The 18,994-nt window shown below is 45.9% G+C and overlaps 1 protein-coding gene across 8 annotated transcripts in view; it reads left to right on the top strand.

The window, feature by feature from the left end:
* The window catches only part of OSBPL5 (oxysterol binding protein like 5), a 214,359-nt gene extending 195,365 nt beyond the window's left edge, over positions 1–18,994 (top strand). For all 8 annotated transcript variants that reach the window (XM_048305785.1, XM_048305787.1, XM_048305789.1 and 5 more), the window contains 8 exons: positions 996–1,093; positions 3,076–3,165; positions 5,824–5,960; positions 8,813–8,998; positions 14,567–14,705; positions 15,837–15,954; positions 16,545–16,647; positions 17,670–18,994. In XM_048305785.1, coding sequence (XP_048161742.1) covers positions 996–1,093; positions 3,076–3,165; positions 5,824–5,960; positions 8,813–8,998; positions 14,567–14,705; positions 15,837–15,954; positions 16,545–16,647; positions 17,670–17,805 — 1,007 coding nt within the window. In that variant the 3' untranslated portion in view covers positions 17,806–18,994. The remainder of the gene's footprint in view (positions 1–995; positions 1,094–3,075; positions 3,166–5,823; positions 5,961–8,812; positions 8,999–14,566; positions 14,706–15,836; positions 15,955–16,544; positions 16,648–17,669) is intronic.

Here is an 18,994-nt window from a genome sequence, read left to right as displayed (position 1 = left end):
ATTATGTCCATCAATGTTAGTTTTCACGCTATGCAGAAACAGAAAAATACTGGGTACATGCACTGCAGATAAAGTGAAGATGGAAAGAATAAGACTACATTTCTGAGCTTCTGAGGATAACAAGTTTTTCTTGTGTTAACACTGAAATTGTTTGATACATTTTCTGGCTTTTTGAAAATAAAGGAAATTCCTGACTTCTCTTGCCATTTCTTTGTTACTCTAATCATTGTATTTCTCAGTGTATGAGCTGCCTCAGTGAGGCTGACACCTGCTGCTTTGTGGCTTTGCTCTGTGGAGCCAGTGTGTGCTGAGGTTGAGGCATGGCTGCTGATTCACTGCTCCTCAGGAAGCATTGCACCACAGAGATAAAATCAGCAGTTGAATCCAATTTTGGGGTTTAAATATTTTTTAACTTGGCACATTGACTTCTAAGCTTATGTTTAGAAGGGCCTGGGTACCTGAAAACAGTAACCTCATAATATCATGCCCTCTGGGAAGTATTCCTGTGCTTAAATCTTTTTCTTACAAATTTTTCTTTTTCTGCAAATGACCTCTTCAGCAAATGGTAAACATCTCTGAGAAGTCCCCTGCATGACCTCTAGTCTCCCAGATTCTGGTGAATCTATTACAGCTTCTCTCTTCTTCAGTCACCCTGAGAGAGCTGGCTGGGTCTGTTTAAGCACTAGTATGAATGAGGTTGCTAGGCACAACTTTCCTTATTTTTCCTGGCCTGCTTTCAGCTTGCCACGGGTGCACTAACAGCACCTGTCAGTCAAGCTATTTCCTAGCTGGTGTTATAAATGGGGAATATGGGCTGAGGGGGAGATCCTTCATGCTTATAGTAAACAGCCATTTCCTAGAAACCTCCAGTTCTGTCTTTTCAAAACTTTAAGCCAAGTAATGAATTTCACAGTGTGTTGGCAAGACCCAGCTTGACTTGAGACAGCAGGTTGCTTCCATTGGGGCCTCTCTTAAGCCTGTTTTTTCCCTTTCAGGACTTTTATATGGTACCATGACAATGGAGCTTGGAGGGAAAGTTACCATTGACTGTGAGAAAACTAACCACAGGGCAGAACTGGAATTCAAACTAAAGGTAAGAGACATTGTGGCCCCCATTTTGAGTGGGTCTCAGGCTTGACCCTGCATCCCAGGCAGGGTTTGACCATACACACCAGATCAGTTCTATACCAGCAATATATGTCAGCACCAGGGTGGGACCTGCCTGGAGAGAAGGTATCACCCTGTAGTCAGTTCTGCCTTGTGCAATTCAAAATGACCTCAGAAAGCCTTAGTTTTGCATGACTTTTTCACTACCAGTGGCTACTGGCCTAATTTTGTTCCAAAATTTTGGCAACAACTGCATGGCTTCTATTTAGGCAGGGACCATTAGTTTTGCTTGTGAAATACAGTGAGTGTACAAAGTATTTTGAGACAAGTTAGGGCGTGGGTCTTTGGGGTAGCTCTCCAGCAGCCATCACACCTGTACTCTGACCTTGCAGGTGTTATGGTGAGCTGCACCTTGTGTTTCTCAGGGCTACACAAGGTGAGAGCCCATTGTCAGGCAGGTAACTCTAAGTGCCTGTCACACTGTCAAGTCTTGCACTGACTTGTTCATGTAGGTGGTCCCTCCCCTAGAAAGCCTGATGATGCAAGTTTGTGGTCTGCAGACAAAATGGGAGACACCTTTGAGCATTCGTGTTATTAGATGTGTTAAAATTTGGGAGGGAAAGTGGCAACTTGTAACTTTTCTTGGGCAGTTAAGTTGCTTTTTAAGGAGCATCCGTTTCCCTTCTGCTCCAACAAACAGTTTCTTGCCTGAGCATAAAATGAAAGAACGAGAACTAAGAGACTGCAGGACTTCAGAGCTGCAGCCTTAGCCAATAAAAATGTGAGAGATCACTGGAATTAGGGGAATCTTTTGCAAGCTGTGAGTTTTTTGAGGGCAGTTATATTTTTCTGTCTTTATTTGCCCTTACAAAGGGAACTCTTGCTCCGTGTACTTCCCTGATGTTTGCACATGCTTGTCTTTAAAACCTGTTCTTCCCATAGGCCTGGTGTACTGGGTTATGGCCAGTGAGATATTTCCCTGATTTGGGGGAATTGCATCTCAAACCTGCAAACACTTCAGAGCTTAAAGTGCTTCCTTTTTGGCTTGAAAACAGTATACTTCATACAAATGTGTCTCAGCAAGTCCCCATGACTTAATTACATACTCTGCTTGCATCATTTCCTTGCTATTTTTAGTAGAATTGTGGGAAGGTAAACGCCGTAACTTTGTTTTTAATTTGGCTATGTACCAGTACAATTTGGCTATGTACCAATCTGTGCTGGGTTGCACAGATTGATGCTTGAGATAAGTGCAATTATTTTATCCATGGGTGTTGTGTGAAATTTGGGTTTATATTGTTATTTAATACACACATACACATACACACACACACACACAGAGAAAAAAAGTTTCTTTGCACAAATGTTATTGGAAAGTGCCTGCTAAAATGTCTGAAGAGATGTGTTTTTGTGAATAGAAGAGCTGCTCACATTCTCACTGGTGTTTTCTGTGTTTGGCATCCAGGAGATGGGTGGAATTTTCCATTGTTCTGGGATTTTTTCCTTGACTCTGGTTTGTGGGGGGCTTTTTTGCTGCTAACAAGAGCTTCTTCACACACCGCCACACTGCTTTTGCTGTCGTATAAGCAGGAAGAGTCACCACTAGTGCTGCTCCTTTTCTTGGGACAAGGCTGCAAACTGTAATATGATTCTGGACAGTGGGAAGGAGTTGCCCACATACACTTATCCTGATGTCTGGCTGACAATAAATAAGGATATTTCTAATAAAGATGAGGTCTTGCACTCCTGAGCGTTAATACACCTCAAGGCTTATCTCTCTATCTGCAACTACAGTGTTTGTGGTATTACAAGAGGACACAATGTGAAAGTTAAAATCCATGTTCAGTTGTGCTTTAACCACAGAAATAGTGGAAGTCAAGCACTTTCTTCCCTCCTATTGCATCACTGTTTGGCTCCCTTCCAGTCCTCAGTTTGACTAAATTTTCTCTTTCTCTTCTCCCCTGGCAGCCCTTCTTCGGTGGCAGCACGAGCATTAATCAGATCTCGGGGAAGATTAAATGTGGAGAAGAACTGCTAGCGAGTCTCACTGGACACTGGGTAACATTTGTTAATTGAAGTTGCTGACCGGTTATGTGCCCATAGCTGCAGGGTTTGGGGGAGGACTGGCAGCTCAGTCAGTCCTGCCAGCCCCAGGGCATGCAGGTGAGACAGCCTGGGCCACACCTCTCAAGTACTTCCCCACGTCATTTATGCTTCAGCTGTCACAACCATCGTACACTATGAGTAATGATGCACTCCCAGAGCCTGCAGCGAAGCTGGGAATTAGGAACGTCTCCATCAAAGCCAATGGTTCTGTATTTAGGGTCTGAGGCTTAGGACAAGCACTGATGGCAGGAGATAGAGTGTGTATTAGGTGTGATTGCCAAGATCATGAGGCTTACTTTTGTCTGGTGTGTTCAGTATTTCCCCAGTTAGATCAGGATCAGGGAAGAACTTAGAGGGTCTTGAATTCATTATTTTCACAGCAAACCTTTATGGTAGAAGACAGTTGCTACCCTGTTCATCAGTTGAAGGACAGAGACAGAGATTTGGTGAGGGTGCTGTCTGTCTGGGCAGCTCAGAACAGCCAGCAGAGCACCTGGCACCTTTGTGCACCCAGTATACACAAGCGATTCACTCAAAGCCACCCTCAAGCCAAAATCCAGCAAGAATAAAGTTGCACAGTGAATGATGTAGTCTAATTTTGTTTGGAACTCCCGGTACCTGAAACAAAAGCAGTGAGCCCTAGCTTTGGGCTGGACACCTAGGCATTTCCCTCAGCAACATTTGGACGTCTACACCATCATTACAGTTGGCCTGTGCTCCCTTTCCAGTCTATAGAAATTGCCACTTCTGAGACAAGATTTGTCTCATCGTGAAGGAGGTATTTAGAGTAGGCCACGTGAAATGTGCCTGGATAAAGCCCTTTCTATACTGAAGTCCTAACCACAGTGTAGCCTTGGTACTGGACTCATCCTATCAGGCAATCTGTCATTTTACATAAAAAGCTAATGACCATTTTGAAATTGGGAGATTTGCCCTTTCTACATGTACAAGGGATTTGCTCCTTTCTGAGCTCCCTGTCCTGCAGGATGAGCCCTGTCAGTGGTGAGTTGTGCTGGGCTGTGGAGTACCTTGTCTGCAGTGGGTCCTGCCAACACCACTCATGAGAGCCCCTAATCCAGGGGCCCTGCTGAGCCACATGATTTTGTGTGCTCAGCTCCCAGCCTTCTGCTTATACACTTCTCCCTGGTTCTTTGTCGTGGTTGTTTGTGGTGCACAAAACTGTAGTGATGTATAAAAGAAGCTAAATGGCTTTGGAAGGGTGGCTCCCTAAGTCAGTGCTTGCAGCTGTGTGCTGTGAACAGAGGAGCTGCCATGCAGCAGTAAGGATGGTGTTGGTTCTCTTCCGATCCCACTGGGAGTATTGGCCTGCTCTCCTGGCTTTTCTCTGACACCATCCAGTTTCCTGACAGAAATCCTTGCATCTGAAAGGTAAATCCTCTGCCTCAGGACTTGAAAACCCACCTGAATAAAGAAGGGAAGCAAATCACAATGCTTTTCAGTCCTAGGATCACAACAGCAGCTGAGTGCTTGTATACGTGCTTCTTTGAGATGCATGCAGTGGTGCTTGATAATGCCTGCCTGCCTCGTCCTATCCACACTGGGGGTCTCTTGGGGACCTGGGATCAGTCCTAGAACTAGCATACTGGGACATGACAGAGGAAGTCCTGAGGGAGACTTTGAGGAGGAGTGAGAGTTTCTCAGGGTTAAAGGCATTTCACAGCTGAAGATGTGATGACTTTGAGTGACAGTTCAGGGAACAGGGCAGGGGGAGAAATGCAGCCGATGGGATGCAAAGAAGTTAGGCAGCTACAGGCAAAGCCAATAGCCATGACCTGAATAAGACTTACCTGATACTCATACGGTGACCAGGCAGCTGAATGGCACCAATGCACTGCTCAGCAGCTGTGACCATCAGATTCATTCCACTCGCAGTCAGTGTCAGGCTCTTCACTCTGTAAACTTCCTTCTCTGGCTCCATGGCATTGCTGCTCTGTGAGCAAGGCTGGGAAGCAGATTAGCAGAGCAGGGACACAGCAATAATGTCTAGCCAGCCTCAGATCGGCTGGTAGTTGGTTGCCAATTAAATTGGCAAGGAGTAAGGATTGAAGACCGTTGGCATTTTGAAGTGCTAAATGAAATTTGGGAGCAAGAATAGAAAAACCTGAAACATACACACAAAAACAAAAAAAAAAAATTGGAAGAGATCTCAGCTTTAGCTTTCCTTTCTAGGAGATGGAATTTCAGTAGGCTCTGTGTGAAATTTCAGCATTGAGGAACAGAAGAAATATTGAAAAAGGATCTGGGTATCTTGTTTATATATGCTGGGTGGTAGCTGGGAGAAACAGTGGTGGACGAAGAGCATCTTACGGCTTCTGTGGGCACTCAGGTCTGGGGACAAGACTTAACAGAAGGAACCAGGTCCCTTTCTACTCTGATTAATGATCAATTCAGCCACTGTTTCTGGCAATGCCTTGCCTCATTCATTTCAGAAACTTTCAGGCAGTGAGATTTTATTGGATAGAGGAAAGAAGCCTCCTAACCAACGGGTATCCCTTATCAACATCCAGGAGCAGCTTTGATTTGTCAGGACTAATTTCTGCCTTGGGTTTCTGATTGTCATTAACCTTTCCATTTAATTTTCCTTCTCAGGATGGGGAAGTGCATATAAATGAATTGAAAAATGGGAACACAGAAATGTTCTGGAACCCGACCAGCGAAGTGAGAAGGCAGAGACTGAAGCGCCACATTGTGCTGTTTGAGGAGCAGACAGACTTTGAGTCAGAGAGGTAGGGAGCTTGGGGAACATCTCACTGCTGCTTCTCTGCTGGGAGCAAGGTTCTGATCAGCAGGGCTCCTCCAATTCCTCAGCACAGTCCCAGAAAGGCAGTGACCTGCTTTGTCTGCACATATTACCCAGCCATTTACCTGTTTCTTTCCAGGCTATTGACTGGAGTATTGCCATGAAGTACAGCTCTGAAATAGACCTGGGCTGAGAAATAGTGGAGGCTACATTTTATCTGCTTAAAATAACAGTTCCACCTGGACTCCAGAGATCACTGTAACTGCTGGAGTATTTCATGAAAGGGCAGGATGTCATCCTGAGGTTGGATATCTTGTTAAGAAGGGTTATTTCAACCACAAGCTCTTAAAGTAGATGTAGAAATTGTGGGAAGTCCTGGCATCTGCAGAGCAGTACTTTGAACCACATAACAGGATTTTATGAATTAATGTAATTAAAGAGATATTTAACCCCTGCCTCATAATCTCAGCTGAGATCTCCAATGAAGTCTGCACCGGGCTTTGTACAGTGATCTAGGTTACCAGAAATGTAGTTCTGACTCATGATTCAGTGTCCTGATTTGACCCTGGTCAGATACCAGGTACCCTTGGAAGTTGCTCACTCATTCCCCTCTGCAGCTGGACAGAGGAGAGAAAATTTAATGAAAGGTTCGTGAGTTAAGGACTGAGAGAAAATACTCATCAATTACCGTTGATGGCAAACTACCTCCATAGCATCCCTGTTCCAAATAGCAGGTTGTGCAAACCCAATACATTTAGGAAAATAAAGGAATGATTAATGCACACTGAACAACTGTTGACCAAGAGCATTATGTTTTGAGCAAAGTTATGTGGATGTAGCTTTAAACAACCTAGGTGTGCTTCCTCAGCACTGTACTCAGCCAGCCCCAGCTGACATCCTGAGCCAACACATGCAGTTGCTGCCTGGCTCTGCATTACATTGTCCACTTCTCCGTGAACATCTGATTTTGGTGTTGGATCACATCGCACTAAAAAGATTCCCCTTTTTATAAAGGTAAAGAAAGAGATTGCATGATAATAAAAACACATGAAGCTTTAGTTTGTTCTGGACAGCAGTGGGCATTATGGGCAATAAAGTCTGTATTTGTAATTTACAGAGAAGATTTGTTAACTCTGCAGAGCAGGGCAGACCACAGTGCGTTTATCTATTCATCTACAGAAGAAGATTCTTTTAAAGGAGAATCTTGGTCTTGTTGGCAAAGAATCTCCAGTTCTGTGTTTACCAGAGTTAGTCACCAGAGCTGACTCACTTTGCTGACTCACTATTGTCAGAGATAAATAATTCTACATGTATCCAAGGGAAGGAGGTGAAAGGGAGAGTTACAGAGATCCATAACAGACATTCCAAGCTCCTTATTCTGCTGACAGTTGCATGAATAAATTCCCATCTAATCCAGGTTATATTCTGCCTGAATTGCTTAGTCTTTCCTGCAGTGCTGAAAATCACCTATTTTTGCAATTGCTGGAGAATCTCTGAAGCTCATACCATCATGCAGCTCACTGTAGAGGGTCTCATTGTCTGACACATGCAGTGCTTGATGGAGTAATTTGCCCTTGTCAGACAGTTCGGTGCTGTCCCTCTAAGGTTCTGGGAATTAGAGGACTCACTCTCTACACCGCTGCATTCCTTAGGACAGGCTTTACACCACCACGGTGTTTTCTGAGGCTGTGATTTTGCTCCTCCCTCCTGCATCCCCATCAATGAGTTTCCTTCCTTTGTTTCTGGGAGAAAAGGTTCATATTGAGAAATATAGGAGTGACTTGTTAAAAATCAAAGGGAAGAAAGGCATTGCTTTCCATTCAGTGAATTATCTAAGAGGCTGCATTTTTGGAAGTGCTATGTTAATGTACGGTGATAGAAATATGAAAGCTTCAGGATCACTTTTAAATTAAGAGCTTCACCGCAAGCTCCAAATTAAATGCAGTAATTAATTCATCTTTTAAATCGCGGATGGGTGTTTTGAGGAGCTGGGAATACTGGAACAGCCTGGATCTCCTGTGCACATTCTAAGCACTAAAGCATACAGTAATGTTTTAGGAGGGCTAGCTGCTAGTCTCAGAAGTATTTCCAATCTGAAATGATGATTAAAGTGCTCTGATTAGAGGAACTATGGAGAGGCTGATCACAGCTTGCTACAGTAAAAAAAAAGGTATTGATTTTTCTCTGGATAAAGGCAGATCCTGTCCCCAGGGCAGATAGAGTAGATTACATGACAGATCAGGTAGCCTTTGGCAGCTGCAAACACATACAAGTGAAAACCTGTGTTGGTGCTTGCAGCTTGTGAGCATGAGGACATGCTTGTTGCTTGTGGATTGAATTCGCTTCCTACAGACCTGGTTGCTAATCCTGCATAGGAGTACAACATTGTATGTGAAATTGCAAGATGTGCACATGAATTCATTTTCCAGAGCTTCTGAACTTTAAATATAAAGCCTTTGTTTTGGGGATAGACATTGACACAAAGGCTTCTAAACAGAAATGCCTGAAAAGATGAGAAACAGAACAGATTCTCCATCAATCACCTCTAAAGCGGCCACAGATCTCAATGAGTTGAACACAACTTCCTTATGACACACAGAGACGGCACCGAGGAATGATTACTGTGGGTGATGTTATCTAAGAGAAGATTACTTCAGCAGGTCACTAATACAGCATTCACTGTTGCCATTCTCAGTTCGTTTAACTTACAAGCTAAAACAGAGACTGAGCAATCCTGATACAGTTCCACAGACCCAACAAGTTTCTGCTCTAAAGTTCCATCTGGCAAAATACTGTCGGTTCTAATGTAGTTCAACTTCCTTCCCGGTTTATTCCTAGGCTTTGGCAGCACGTTACCAGTGCAATAAACAAAGGTGACCAACACAAGGCGACGCAGGAAAAGTTTGTGCTGGAAGAGGAGCAGAGGAATGCTGCCCGGGAGCGGAGGGAAAGCGGCACGGAATGGAAACCGCTGCTGTTCCAGCACGATGCTGGGACCAACGAATGGCGCTACAAATACGAGGAGTGAGTGCTGGGCTTGGGGTTCCCAACAGACCTCGCTGCCCGAGTCCCCAGGGATGCATGCAGGGCTACAGATGTGTAACTGGAGCCCTGCTGTTCCCCAAAACTATGTCTGGAGCTTGCCCTCTTTCCAGCTCCATGTCATCTCTAGAATACATATTCATGATACTAGTTGGAAACAGCTGGAAACGATGGCTTGGCAATGGAAAATCCACTGTGCTGTTGATGTAAATCCCTATTGCTGCAATTAAGTGTGGAGTCATTTAGAAGTGATTTTCTGCACTGTTCAGAGTTAACAACTGTGCTCTCCTCCCCCGGGCAAGAAGGGTGAAGCCTCTGGAGACTGAACCCCCTTACTTATTGCAAGGAACTGTGAATGTGCAGGGAAGTATCTGTTAGTCCTGTCACTGCATCTGGAAACTCTGGTTACCCTCAGGGACAATTGCCTACCCTGATGTATTACCGAAGGCCTGGGCCCTAGGGTATATCACTGTGCCCCGCAGCCATAGGGAGAAGGAGGAGAGAAGATCCAGCAGGCAGGAATTGTGCAGCAAGATTGATTTATTTAATTATTTTACAAACTCTTTTATAGACTTTTTTCTTCATAGTCTAATTGGACAAAGGATCAGCCACCCCTTGGGGTGATTGGCTAAAATCCTAAAACATCCATTGTCAAAATATTTTCTACTATACCATAAACAAGACTTTTCAAGGTTGCAGGTGGCTTGGTTGTTTACATAACTCTGCTACCTCTTCTGTGAGAGAGAAAAGTCTCTCACGGACTTAGAAAATAGCAAGAAAATCCTCGCTAGCAGCATTTTTGCATCTACAATTCCCCCTTTTTGTTTGATAAGATAACAACTCTACTATTAATCCTAAATAGAAATTTACATCAGTTATTAATTCTAAATATGTCTTTAGGGCTTTAACTATCTGATTCCATAACAAGAAATTTAAAGTTCAGTCTCTGCTTGTGGAAGGACCATCCCAGTCTCTGCTTGTAGAAGGACCATCTGCCTGATGGTCGACATCCTGGTCATCATCAGAAGAGTCATTAGGCTGATGATCTACATTCTGGTCACCATTTGGATGGTTGGCGTTCTGGTCATCATTTGGAGGTTGCCTGTTCTGCCTCTGGTGCCGCAGGTCAGGGCGAACGCATTTTGAAGGCAGCCACCGTACCCCAGTATCTGTGGAAACGCAAGCATACTCACGACCCCAAACAATAAGCTCATGCGGGCCTTCCCACTGGTTAGTGAGTAAATTCCGTACCCAGACTTTTACCCGGGGCAGTTGTCTCTCGCCTGCAGACTGCAATGAGAGAAAATTATTCAGAATAACAGGATTATTTGAATTTTGTGGTACTGTAAGGTGATTAATTGTATACAAAGCTTTTGCTAGTCGGCTTCAGTAACCAAATTCAAAGGTTCCTGTGAGAATCATTGAGAAGCCAAGATAACAGCCCTTAATTCAACTAACTCAGCAGAGTCTGACTCAGATTGGTGTGTTAATCAACCACCTCAAAGGCAGTGTAAGATGCTGTGCGCCCCTACGCACAGTGACTCCTGCTAAAAATTTGTCCCAATCCGTATGCCCCAAGCTGCCAACACATCCCGTCCCCAAAGGTTAAGGGAAGTGGTAGCAACATAAGGCCTAATCATAGCTGTGTGCCCCTCTGAATCCTTCACCACCACAGGCCGTTCACTTAAATAGCTCTGTGTGGTTCCTCCTACTCCTGTGATGGCCGATCCCACCGGGGCTAAAGGCCATGAGGGAGGCCACGCAGAGAAGGAGATGATAGTTACATCAGCACCCGTATGAATCAAACCTCGAAGCTGAGTCCGGGATGGACGGGCGTTCGGCAGGACCAGGGTACATGTCATCTGTGGCCTTTGGTCAGAGATGTCTGCAGTCCAGAAGGCCTGCGGAAGTCCCGTAGATCCACTGCCGTTATCTTCGTGAGTTTGTTGCTCTATCCTGGGGACACAAGACTTAAAAGGCACCAATTTAGCAAGGCAGATCTTTTCAGGAATAGTTACAGGGGGTTTTTGCGTGGAGACCATAGCGCAAATCTGACCTTTAAAGTCAGCGTCAATAACTCCTGGGTGCACTAAGATTCCTTGATGGGCAACATCAGGTTTTCCCACCAGCATTGCACTGGATCCCTGGGCTAAGGGTCCATATGCATCCAAGGGAACCTTATAAATACCGCTAGAGTCTAAGACGACTGCGGCTGCGGTGTGGACGTCAAACCCGTCTGATTCGTGGGTGCCGTCTGATCCCTGGGTGCTGTCTCTAGGGTGGCTGGGTAGGCCTGTGCCTGTACCTGTGCCACTCTCTGGGGGAGCGACTGCATCGGAGAGCAATTCCCCCTCCTTGCACCCCAGCGGAAGTTTCCCGGCAACGGCCGACCATCGGCATGAGTCCGGGATCTACAGTAGCCCGTGCAATGCCCTGGCCTGCCACACCTCTTGCACTGGGGGATTGGTGTGTTCTCTTTCTGGTTTGGCTTAGGCCGCTTCCGTTTTTTCGCCTGTTTTGGTTGCTTTGGTTCACGACCAGAAGATGCGTGAACAGGCTGCAGGAACGCAGCCAAAGCAGGCCTTTTCTGGTTCCCAGATCCCACCTTAGCGCAGGCTTCGACCATGTCTGTTACCTCAGGATCCCCTGGTAAGGCATCTATGATTTTTCTGCACTCCTCATTTGCTTTGTCTCTCACTAACTGCCTTAACAACATCTGTCTTAATTCGTCATCCTCAACCTGCTTCTCGAGAGAAGCAGCGACTTTCTCTACAAAAGGGAGGAATGACTCTGATTTCCCTTGAACTATTTCAGTGTATCGCTTTCTGGGTGCAGACAACTCTATGGTTTTCAACAGGGCAGCCATGCCGACCTGTTGTGCTTGCTGCAGGATGCTAGAGGGCAAGTTACCCTGTAGGCTGGGATCAGAGAAGGGACCAGTCCCCATCAAAGCATCCACTCCTGCTGTCTGTCTAGGATCAGCAGCAGGGAGCTGCATATTCCCTAATGCAGCCTTGTCGGCCAGTTTTCTCCAGGTTTTCTCAAAAACTGTAAATTGTACAGGTTGAAATAGAATTTGACCGAAGTGTCTGATATCAAATGGAGAAAGCAAATCAGTATTTATCACCCTTCTTATCTGTATAACCTCAGCAGAGCCTAGCCCACATGGTGCGACCTTGGATTGCAGGTCCTGGGCAACTTTCCAAGCAATTACCTCATGCTTATCACGCTCGCCTGAATTTGGCAGAGCCTTATACACTGGGAAAGCATGGATCTCCCCTTGTGGGGAATCACTACCATCCTGAACTTCTGGCACAGCCTGTGGATGAAGTTTAACAGCTTCCCGGTTATGCCCAGAATCCTCAGATCTATTTGGTATTCCAAGTGTTTCCAATAACCTCCAGTCACCCTCCTCCAATACTCGCATCTTAACTGACTCTAAGAAGCGACTGTCGTGGGTCGGACGCACTGTTACTGTGCACTCCTGAAAGGTCCAAGGGCGAGCCCGGCGCAGCATTTTTTCTTCGCTGCGCGGTTACAGCCGCCTGACGACCTGGGGCCAGAACGTCATCTGCCTCGCTTCCCGATGATGAGTCATCAGGCAAAGGCAACTCTGAGGTGCTGGGAGTGAACAGAGATGGACGGAGAGGGGCCGAACTTTGGCCAAGTTTGCTAGAACCAGAACAGACAGCACCGACTGCAGTTGGCTGCACTGCACTTTGAACAGCAGCCTCTTTACGGGAGGCTGTCTCGGCCAGTCCTGACCGAACCGGTGCTGGAGCTGCTGCCGCCGTCTCTGGGGCAACAGCTGCGCCCGGCGCTGCGCTTGTCTCTTGCTCTGTGGCAGCGTTCGGCGCCATCTCTGGCCCATGCGCTGCAGCCGCGTCCAGCGCCGCCGCTGGTCCTTGCTCCGCGGCCACGCTCGGCGCTGCTTCCGAAACCGCTGCTGTTTCTCGCTCCCCGGCCACGTTCGGCGCCGCCACCGCTTCCAGGTTTTCCCGCGGTAGTGCTACTTCTGGGTTCGCCGCTGGCCGCGCCGCTTCCTGGTTTGGAGCTGTGTCTCCTGCGGGCGGCGCGAGCGGTGCGGGCAGCGCGGGTCCAGCGCACCCTGAGCTGCAGGGTGCCTCTGGCATCCGCAGCAGCTGCTCTAGCAAGCTGAGCAGGTCCTCCAGCTTTCAGGATATGTTCGGTAACTGTCAGCAAAGGCAGGTGCTGTATTAAAAGGTCGATGGCTCAGTTCTGCAGCGATGCAGAACAGTCCAGCGCCAAGGAGGGCAGCGGACCACACCCAGGCAGTCTCGGCGCACTCGCGCCTGGCGCTACGCCGGCTAAGAAGTTAGATCCAGGTGCATACGCAACTGGGCTAGGAGCCGCTCTGGGGGTCCAATTCACTAAGCCACTAATTCGCGGCCCTGGAAAAGCCGTGGCCGCCGCCGAGCTGAGCAGCAAGGCATACTGCATGCCCTCCTGCTGCCCCGACACCCCTGCCTCTGCCGGCAGGGGATCCCTGGGGGCCGCGGAGTCCTGCGATTGTGCAGGGTGAGCCGGCGCAAGCTCTGCCTGTGGAGCCGGGGGCGTTTTTCCGAATCCACCATCATTTGCCCCAGAAGCCCGGTCAGCAGGGTCCTCCTCAGACATTCCTCCGTCACTTATCACCAAAATAGGTGAGCCAGCTCTGCTGCTACAGTCAAGGTCGGTCAGCAGAATAAATAACGAACGCCAGGTTTGGTATAATTCTAACACTGATGGGTCCCCAGACGGGAGCTCATGTCGGACAGCACAGCCAACTTCCTGCCATAAGGCAAAGTCCAGGGCAGTATTTCTGTCCATGGAAATCCCTTTTAAAGTAGCCCAGTCTAATAATTCCCGAACTGAGTTTTCAGGAATGGAGGTGTGCAATATGCTAAACACACCTTTCCAGACCAGTACGACAGCGTTGTTCTGTGAGCCGCTGTTTGCCATTTCTCAGTCCTGTTGGACCTCCCGGTCCCGGGGGGGTAAAGGAACAGCGTACCTCTACAGGAATTCGGCTTGGCTCGCAGCAGCAGGACACGTCAGAGAGTGCAGATCACGTCAGGCAGCACCAAATATTACCGCAGGCCTGGTTCCTACGGTATAGCACCGTGTCCCGCAGCCATAGGGAGAAGGAGGAGAGAAGATCCAGCAGGCAGGAATTGTGCAGCAAGATTGATTTATTTAATTATTTTACAAACTCTTTTATAGACTTTTTTCTCCATAGTCTAATTGGACAAAGGATCAGCCACCCCTTGGGGTGATTGGCTAAAATCCTAAAACATCCATTGTCAAAATATTTTCTACTATACCACAAACAAGACTTTTCAAGGTTGCAGGTGTTTGGTTGTTTACATACTCTGCTACCTCTTCTGTGAGAGGGAAAAGTCTCTCACGGACTTAGAAAATAGCAAGAAAATCCTCGCTAGCAGCATTTTTGTATCTACACTGATGCATGTGGAATTATTGTATTGGTCTTAACACACCTAATGTGGGATTCTTGCTTTTCTGATGATTTTTTTCCTTTGGTCTCAAAAGTCTAAGACCTTGGGATCCTTTGAACGACATTGCCCAGTTTGAGAAGGATGGAATACTTCAGACAATGGAAAGACACTTATCCACGAGGATGTCAAACCACAAAGCAACATGCATAAACAATCAAATTACACGGCACAAGGTAAAAAGCATGTTTTGGGGAATATAGTATTCTTCATGATTGTTTGTTTGCAGCCCTTTTCTACAGCATTTTCCTGTAAGCACAGCTGAAAGGTTTGTTTTAGGCAAATACAGCTTGTGACCATAGACCTGCAGTATTATACCATCATTAAATCCAATTAATTATAATTATCGATTGATGTATTCTATCCATTTTGGCATTTTTCTTCCACCTAATGTTAGTGGCAGACTCTTACACTGAGTTTTGCACATGACGGAGCTGAACTTCACTGTTCAGTGTTTCCAAAGCAGAAAACTTCCCATGGGTTTTGGAGTACTCAACTGAGATCCCATGACTTCAGTTTCAGTCTTGCCATCAACCTTTATCACTCACTCAGACAAGAAATGTCTTTCCATCCTTTCTCTTAAACAGAGGTACTTCCCTATTTCACTACTTTCATCTTTAGAGTGATACATAGCATTCATAATACATTTTGCAAATACAGAGCTCCTAAACTAGCTAAGAATAACCTATATTATGCTGAAAAACTTGCATCTTATTATGTACATAGAGTTTTCTTTTATAATACCCCATATCTGATCATCTCTGATTCAGTGGGGCAGTTGAGGTTGGTAACTGCTTTTCAGACCCTCTAGTGAGAAGTTTGAATCATTGTGTTTTGTTTACTCAGCTGAGAAGGAGGGAGAAACTTTCCAAAGTGCATCAAGAAATTAGGCATAAAAGTTCTGTGATGTTTAGATCCTTCATTCACCTACTGAAAAATCTTCGCTGAGGAATTTGATTCTAATTCTTTCTTCTTTTCAACCTTTCTCTTACATACCTGGTTGAGCTGGGTATGCAACCCAGCAAAGGAACTATAAGGTTCATCCACAGTATGTGTCAGTTAAAGCTAGAAGAAGAATAATTTGGATAGGTGTCTTAAGAATGTTTTCATTTGAGGAAATGCTTCTGTATGAGGAGTATGTGTAATATCTTTAAGTAGCTGCCAGAGTCCAGCTACTAGGAGTCGCTGAGAAAGCAATCAAACTTCACAATCTTGCACATATTTCCCTGAATTGTTTTGTTTCAAGCAAACACACGAGTCTTCAATTTGATGGAGACTGAGTCTCTTTTAATCCCTCTTTTATACAGAGATCTGCCAAAGACTGCAGGCGCCGCAAAACCAGTGACCAGCCGTCCAACCACAGCCAGAACACTGAGAGCAGCTGTTCAACGCCAGAGTCAGTGCAGGAGCTCTCAGATGATGATGGCAAGTATTTGGGTATCACTGGGTCAGGCTTTAATGTTCTTCCCTTGGTACTTTATTCCTTGAACCAGCCCTGGGACGTTTCCCGGCCTAATTAATAGCATGGGCCAACAGCCCACAGGCAGCACAGAGAATGTTCTGCTTTTCTATTCTCTGTATGTGCTGCTTCTGGTTCTGCCTTAGACAAGGACTTCCCAGCTTCTGGCAAAATTGGAAAAATACACTGACATTCCAGTCAACAGATAGGAAACAGGCTTTGTTTCTTTCTCTTTTTTCTGGCTTTGTTCGAGGTGACCTTGAATGTTTGAGAGAGTGGGGCAAGTGTGAGTACTCTTCTCTCCTCCCCTCAGCTGGGAAGCATTGTTTCCTTAGAGCTGACTGAGAAGCACCCTGAGCCAAAGAACCTGTTACAGTGGTCTGAGTCTTCTGAATGGAAGATTTTGTTCCCTGTCTCCTCCTCCCCATGTTTCCTTCTGAAAGTGTCCCCCCGGCAGTGACAATTAGATCACAGCTACCCACTTGCTGTGTTGTGTTTCATCACACCGTCGGAATGGTGTTGCAAAACATAATTGTTCTTCAATACTTTTCCACAGGGTTTGAAAGCCTGTGCGCTCAATGTGGGAAAGAAATGAATCACCTGAAAGAAATTCACTCAGCTGTCTTATCACTACAGAAAGCCCAGCAGGACATACACAGGTAACCATTTTCTGTCGTGAAATCAGTGACTTTAATGGGCTAAAGATAACTTGTGGCATTTAACTCCTCACTGTGCCCTTTGGAGTGTCTCTATGAGCTCAGGAGTTGTTGCAGTTCAAGTTGTTGCAGTTAAAATAACCACTTAACACACCAGAAAGACAAACCCATGCTCTACTTGAAACAGTGAGGAGGAAATCTCTTCCTCTTAAGACTCTCTTTGTGGGCAAAAAGCATCACCTCAGGATGTTACACAATTCAAGGTACTCCTGACTGAAAAACAGCTGTAGAAGTTGAGAGGAGCTGGGCCAGGTCCTGGCTAAGAATAAATCTCTGCCAGGCAAGAACGTTTGAGGTCTCTCTTCTGGTAGAGCATATCAGGAACTTCCTCAGTTTGCTGTAGAGATGCAGGGGTATGGTCTGAAAAACTGGGCTCCATGGTGAAAAGCACTAAACTCCATTGTTTTGTATAAATTGCTTGTTGCCATCTGAGGGAAGCAGCAACCACACCTGCTGCTGACAGAGGGCTTTGCTCTGCAGACTCCTGTGGGTAGGTATTAACTGCTACACCTGCTCCAGGGAGCCCAGCTGATTCCTCTCTGTGTAAGGAGTATTATCCAACCGTCCTAAGTCTTCAGTGAGGTGGGATCACATATGAGGCCCACCGTTTCTGGATGCCAGAGTCACTGGTTTTAGCTTCACTGCAGCTCCTGGGGGTGTCCAGGGCAGGCCCTTGTATTTGGGAAGGTTAGGGCATAGGTTAAACTCATAGGTTTATGAGTGAGTGCTGGATGAAGAGATTTCTTGGAGTTTGTGCCCTTCCCATGCCAACCAGCTGCAGCCAGAAGCACTAGCCTTCCTGTTAGAAAGAGGGAGGTAGAGTCTGTGGGGGCACACTGCTCTACCCATGAGGATGTCACTGAAGTACAGGGATCCCTCCTGGTGTGGAAGTTCTGGATATGCGCACACATGTGAATGCACACCTCTCTCCAACACACAAGTAATCACATTGCTTTCTTTTGCAGAAACCTCAGTGCTCTGAACAAAAAGTCTTTCCACATGAAGGCCTCTTCTGAAAGCTTCCTCCTGGACTCTCGCTTTTGGTTTCTCCTCTGCATCTTTCTTACATGTCAACTCTTCATTAATTATGTCTTCAAATAAAAACAATACGTTTGGCAGCAATAATGATCGCTGGCTGCAGGAGGGGGCCACTCGCGCAAGGAGCCCAGCGAGGCACCAAAGCACTTTAGAACCAACATGGCAGAGGTGGAAGGAAGTGGAAAAACGAGGTTAAAAAGGGACCTAGGAACCTGCAAAACTTCGTTCCTGCAGATTATGTCATTTTTGCCTTTTACATGTACATCTTCAAGGACCTCTTAACCTGTATGGGCCTTAATGCTGAAGCCAAATGTAGCTTTAATTGTGCAATTTGTTTCCTATGTTTTGTCATTTTCTGATGCAATTAATAATTACCCAGCAGTATTGGTAACCCCAAAATGGTAATCACCTCAACATTTTGGAAAAGTCATGGTGGCCTGGGTCATAACTCCAGGAGTAAGGGAGAGCAGTTGGGGAGGAACTGATGTTCACGGTTGCCTGTCCGGCTGCCTTTAATTACATGAGGGAGAGCAGCTGGTCCAAAAAATCTAGCTCTGGGATATTAAGTCATGATCTGTTTTGTCAGAATGGGACCTCAGGATGTGTTTTATTTTCCATTCCACGGAAACTGTAAATATGCACAACTTCCTATAGCCATTCTTCTTTAGGAAATGGGAAGCATTCAGTGAAAGCTCATCATTTGGTTATGGAGCTGACTGGTGTCCTGGGTCTGGCCCATCGAGTGTGATGTCAGACATGCCTGTTTGTAAAACCTGGTCACTTACTATTACTGTTATTATTTGCTATATGGCTGTTTTATAATATCACACACTAGCATTGTAGAGAGAAATCCACTGCCCCAGCATAGGTGAGAAGGATGGGAGCGATGTGGGTCTATGTGTGTTCGGTCTTAGGCACGTTTATTGTCAAAGGTCAGGAAAGAGGGAGGGTTTTGCCACTGCGTTGTTCAACCCTGTTAATAGTCTTCCTATTTTACACCATTTTTTAAAGATTTGCAATATTTTCTGTAGACTGCAGATAATACTAAGCCTTTCTTTTCTGGCCTGAAGTAGTTCCAAGTGGTAAGTACTGCTATATATACAGCCTTAAAATACTTAGTGGTGGTGCCAGTCTGGGCTATCTTTCAATATAAATGTTTCCAAATTTTTAAGTACATTCCTTGTCATATTCCCCAGTTAGGGGAAACCTGTTTGTGCTTGATATGTTGAAATAAAACTACACACAACTTTCA

This window comes from Corvus hawaiiensis, chromosome 6, assembly GCF_020740725.1.
Source record: "Corvus hawaiiensis isolate bCorHaw1 chromosome 6, bCorHaw1.pri.cur, whole genome shotgun sequence".
In the NCBI taxonomy this organism is placed as follows: Eukaryota; Metazoa; Chordata; class Aves; order Passeriformes; family Corvidae; genus Corvus; species Corvus hawaiiensis.
Note: the sequence above shows the minus strand (reverse complement) of the source record. Positions and strands in the feature narration are given on the sequence as shown.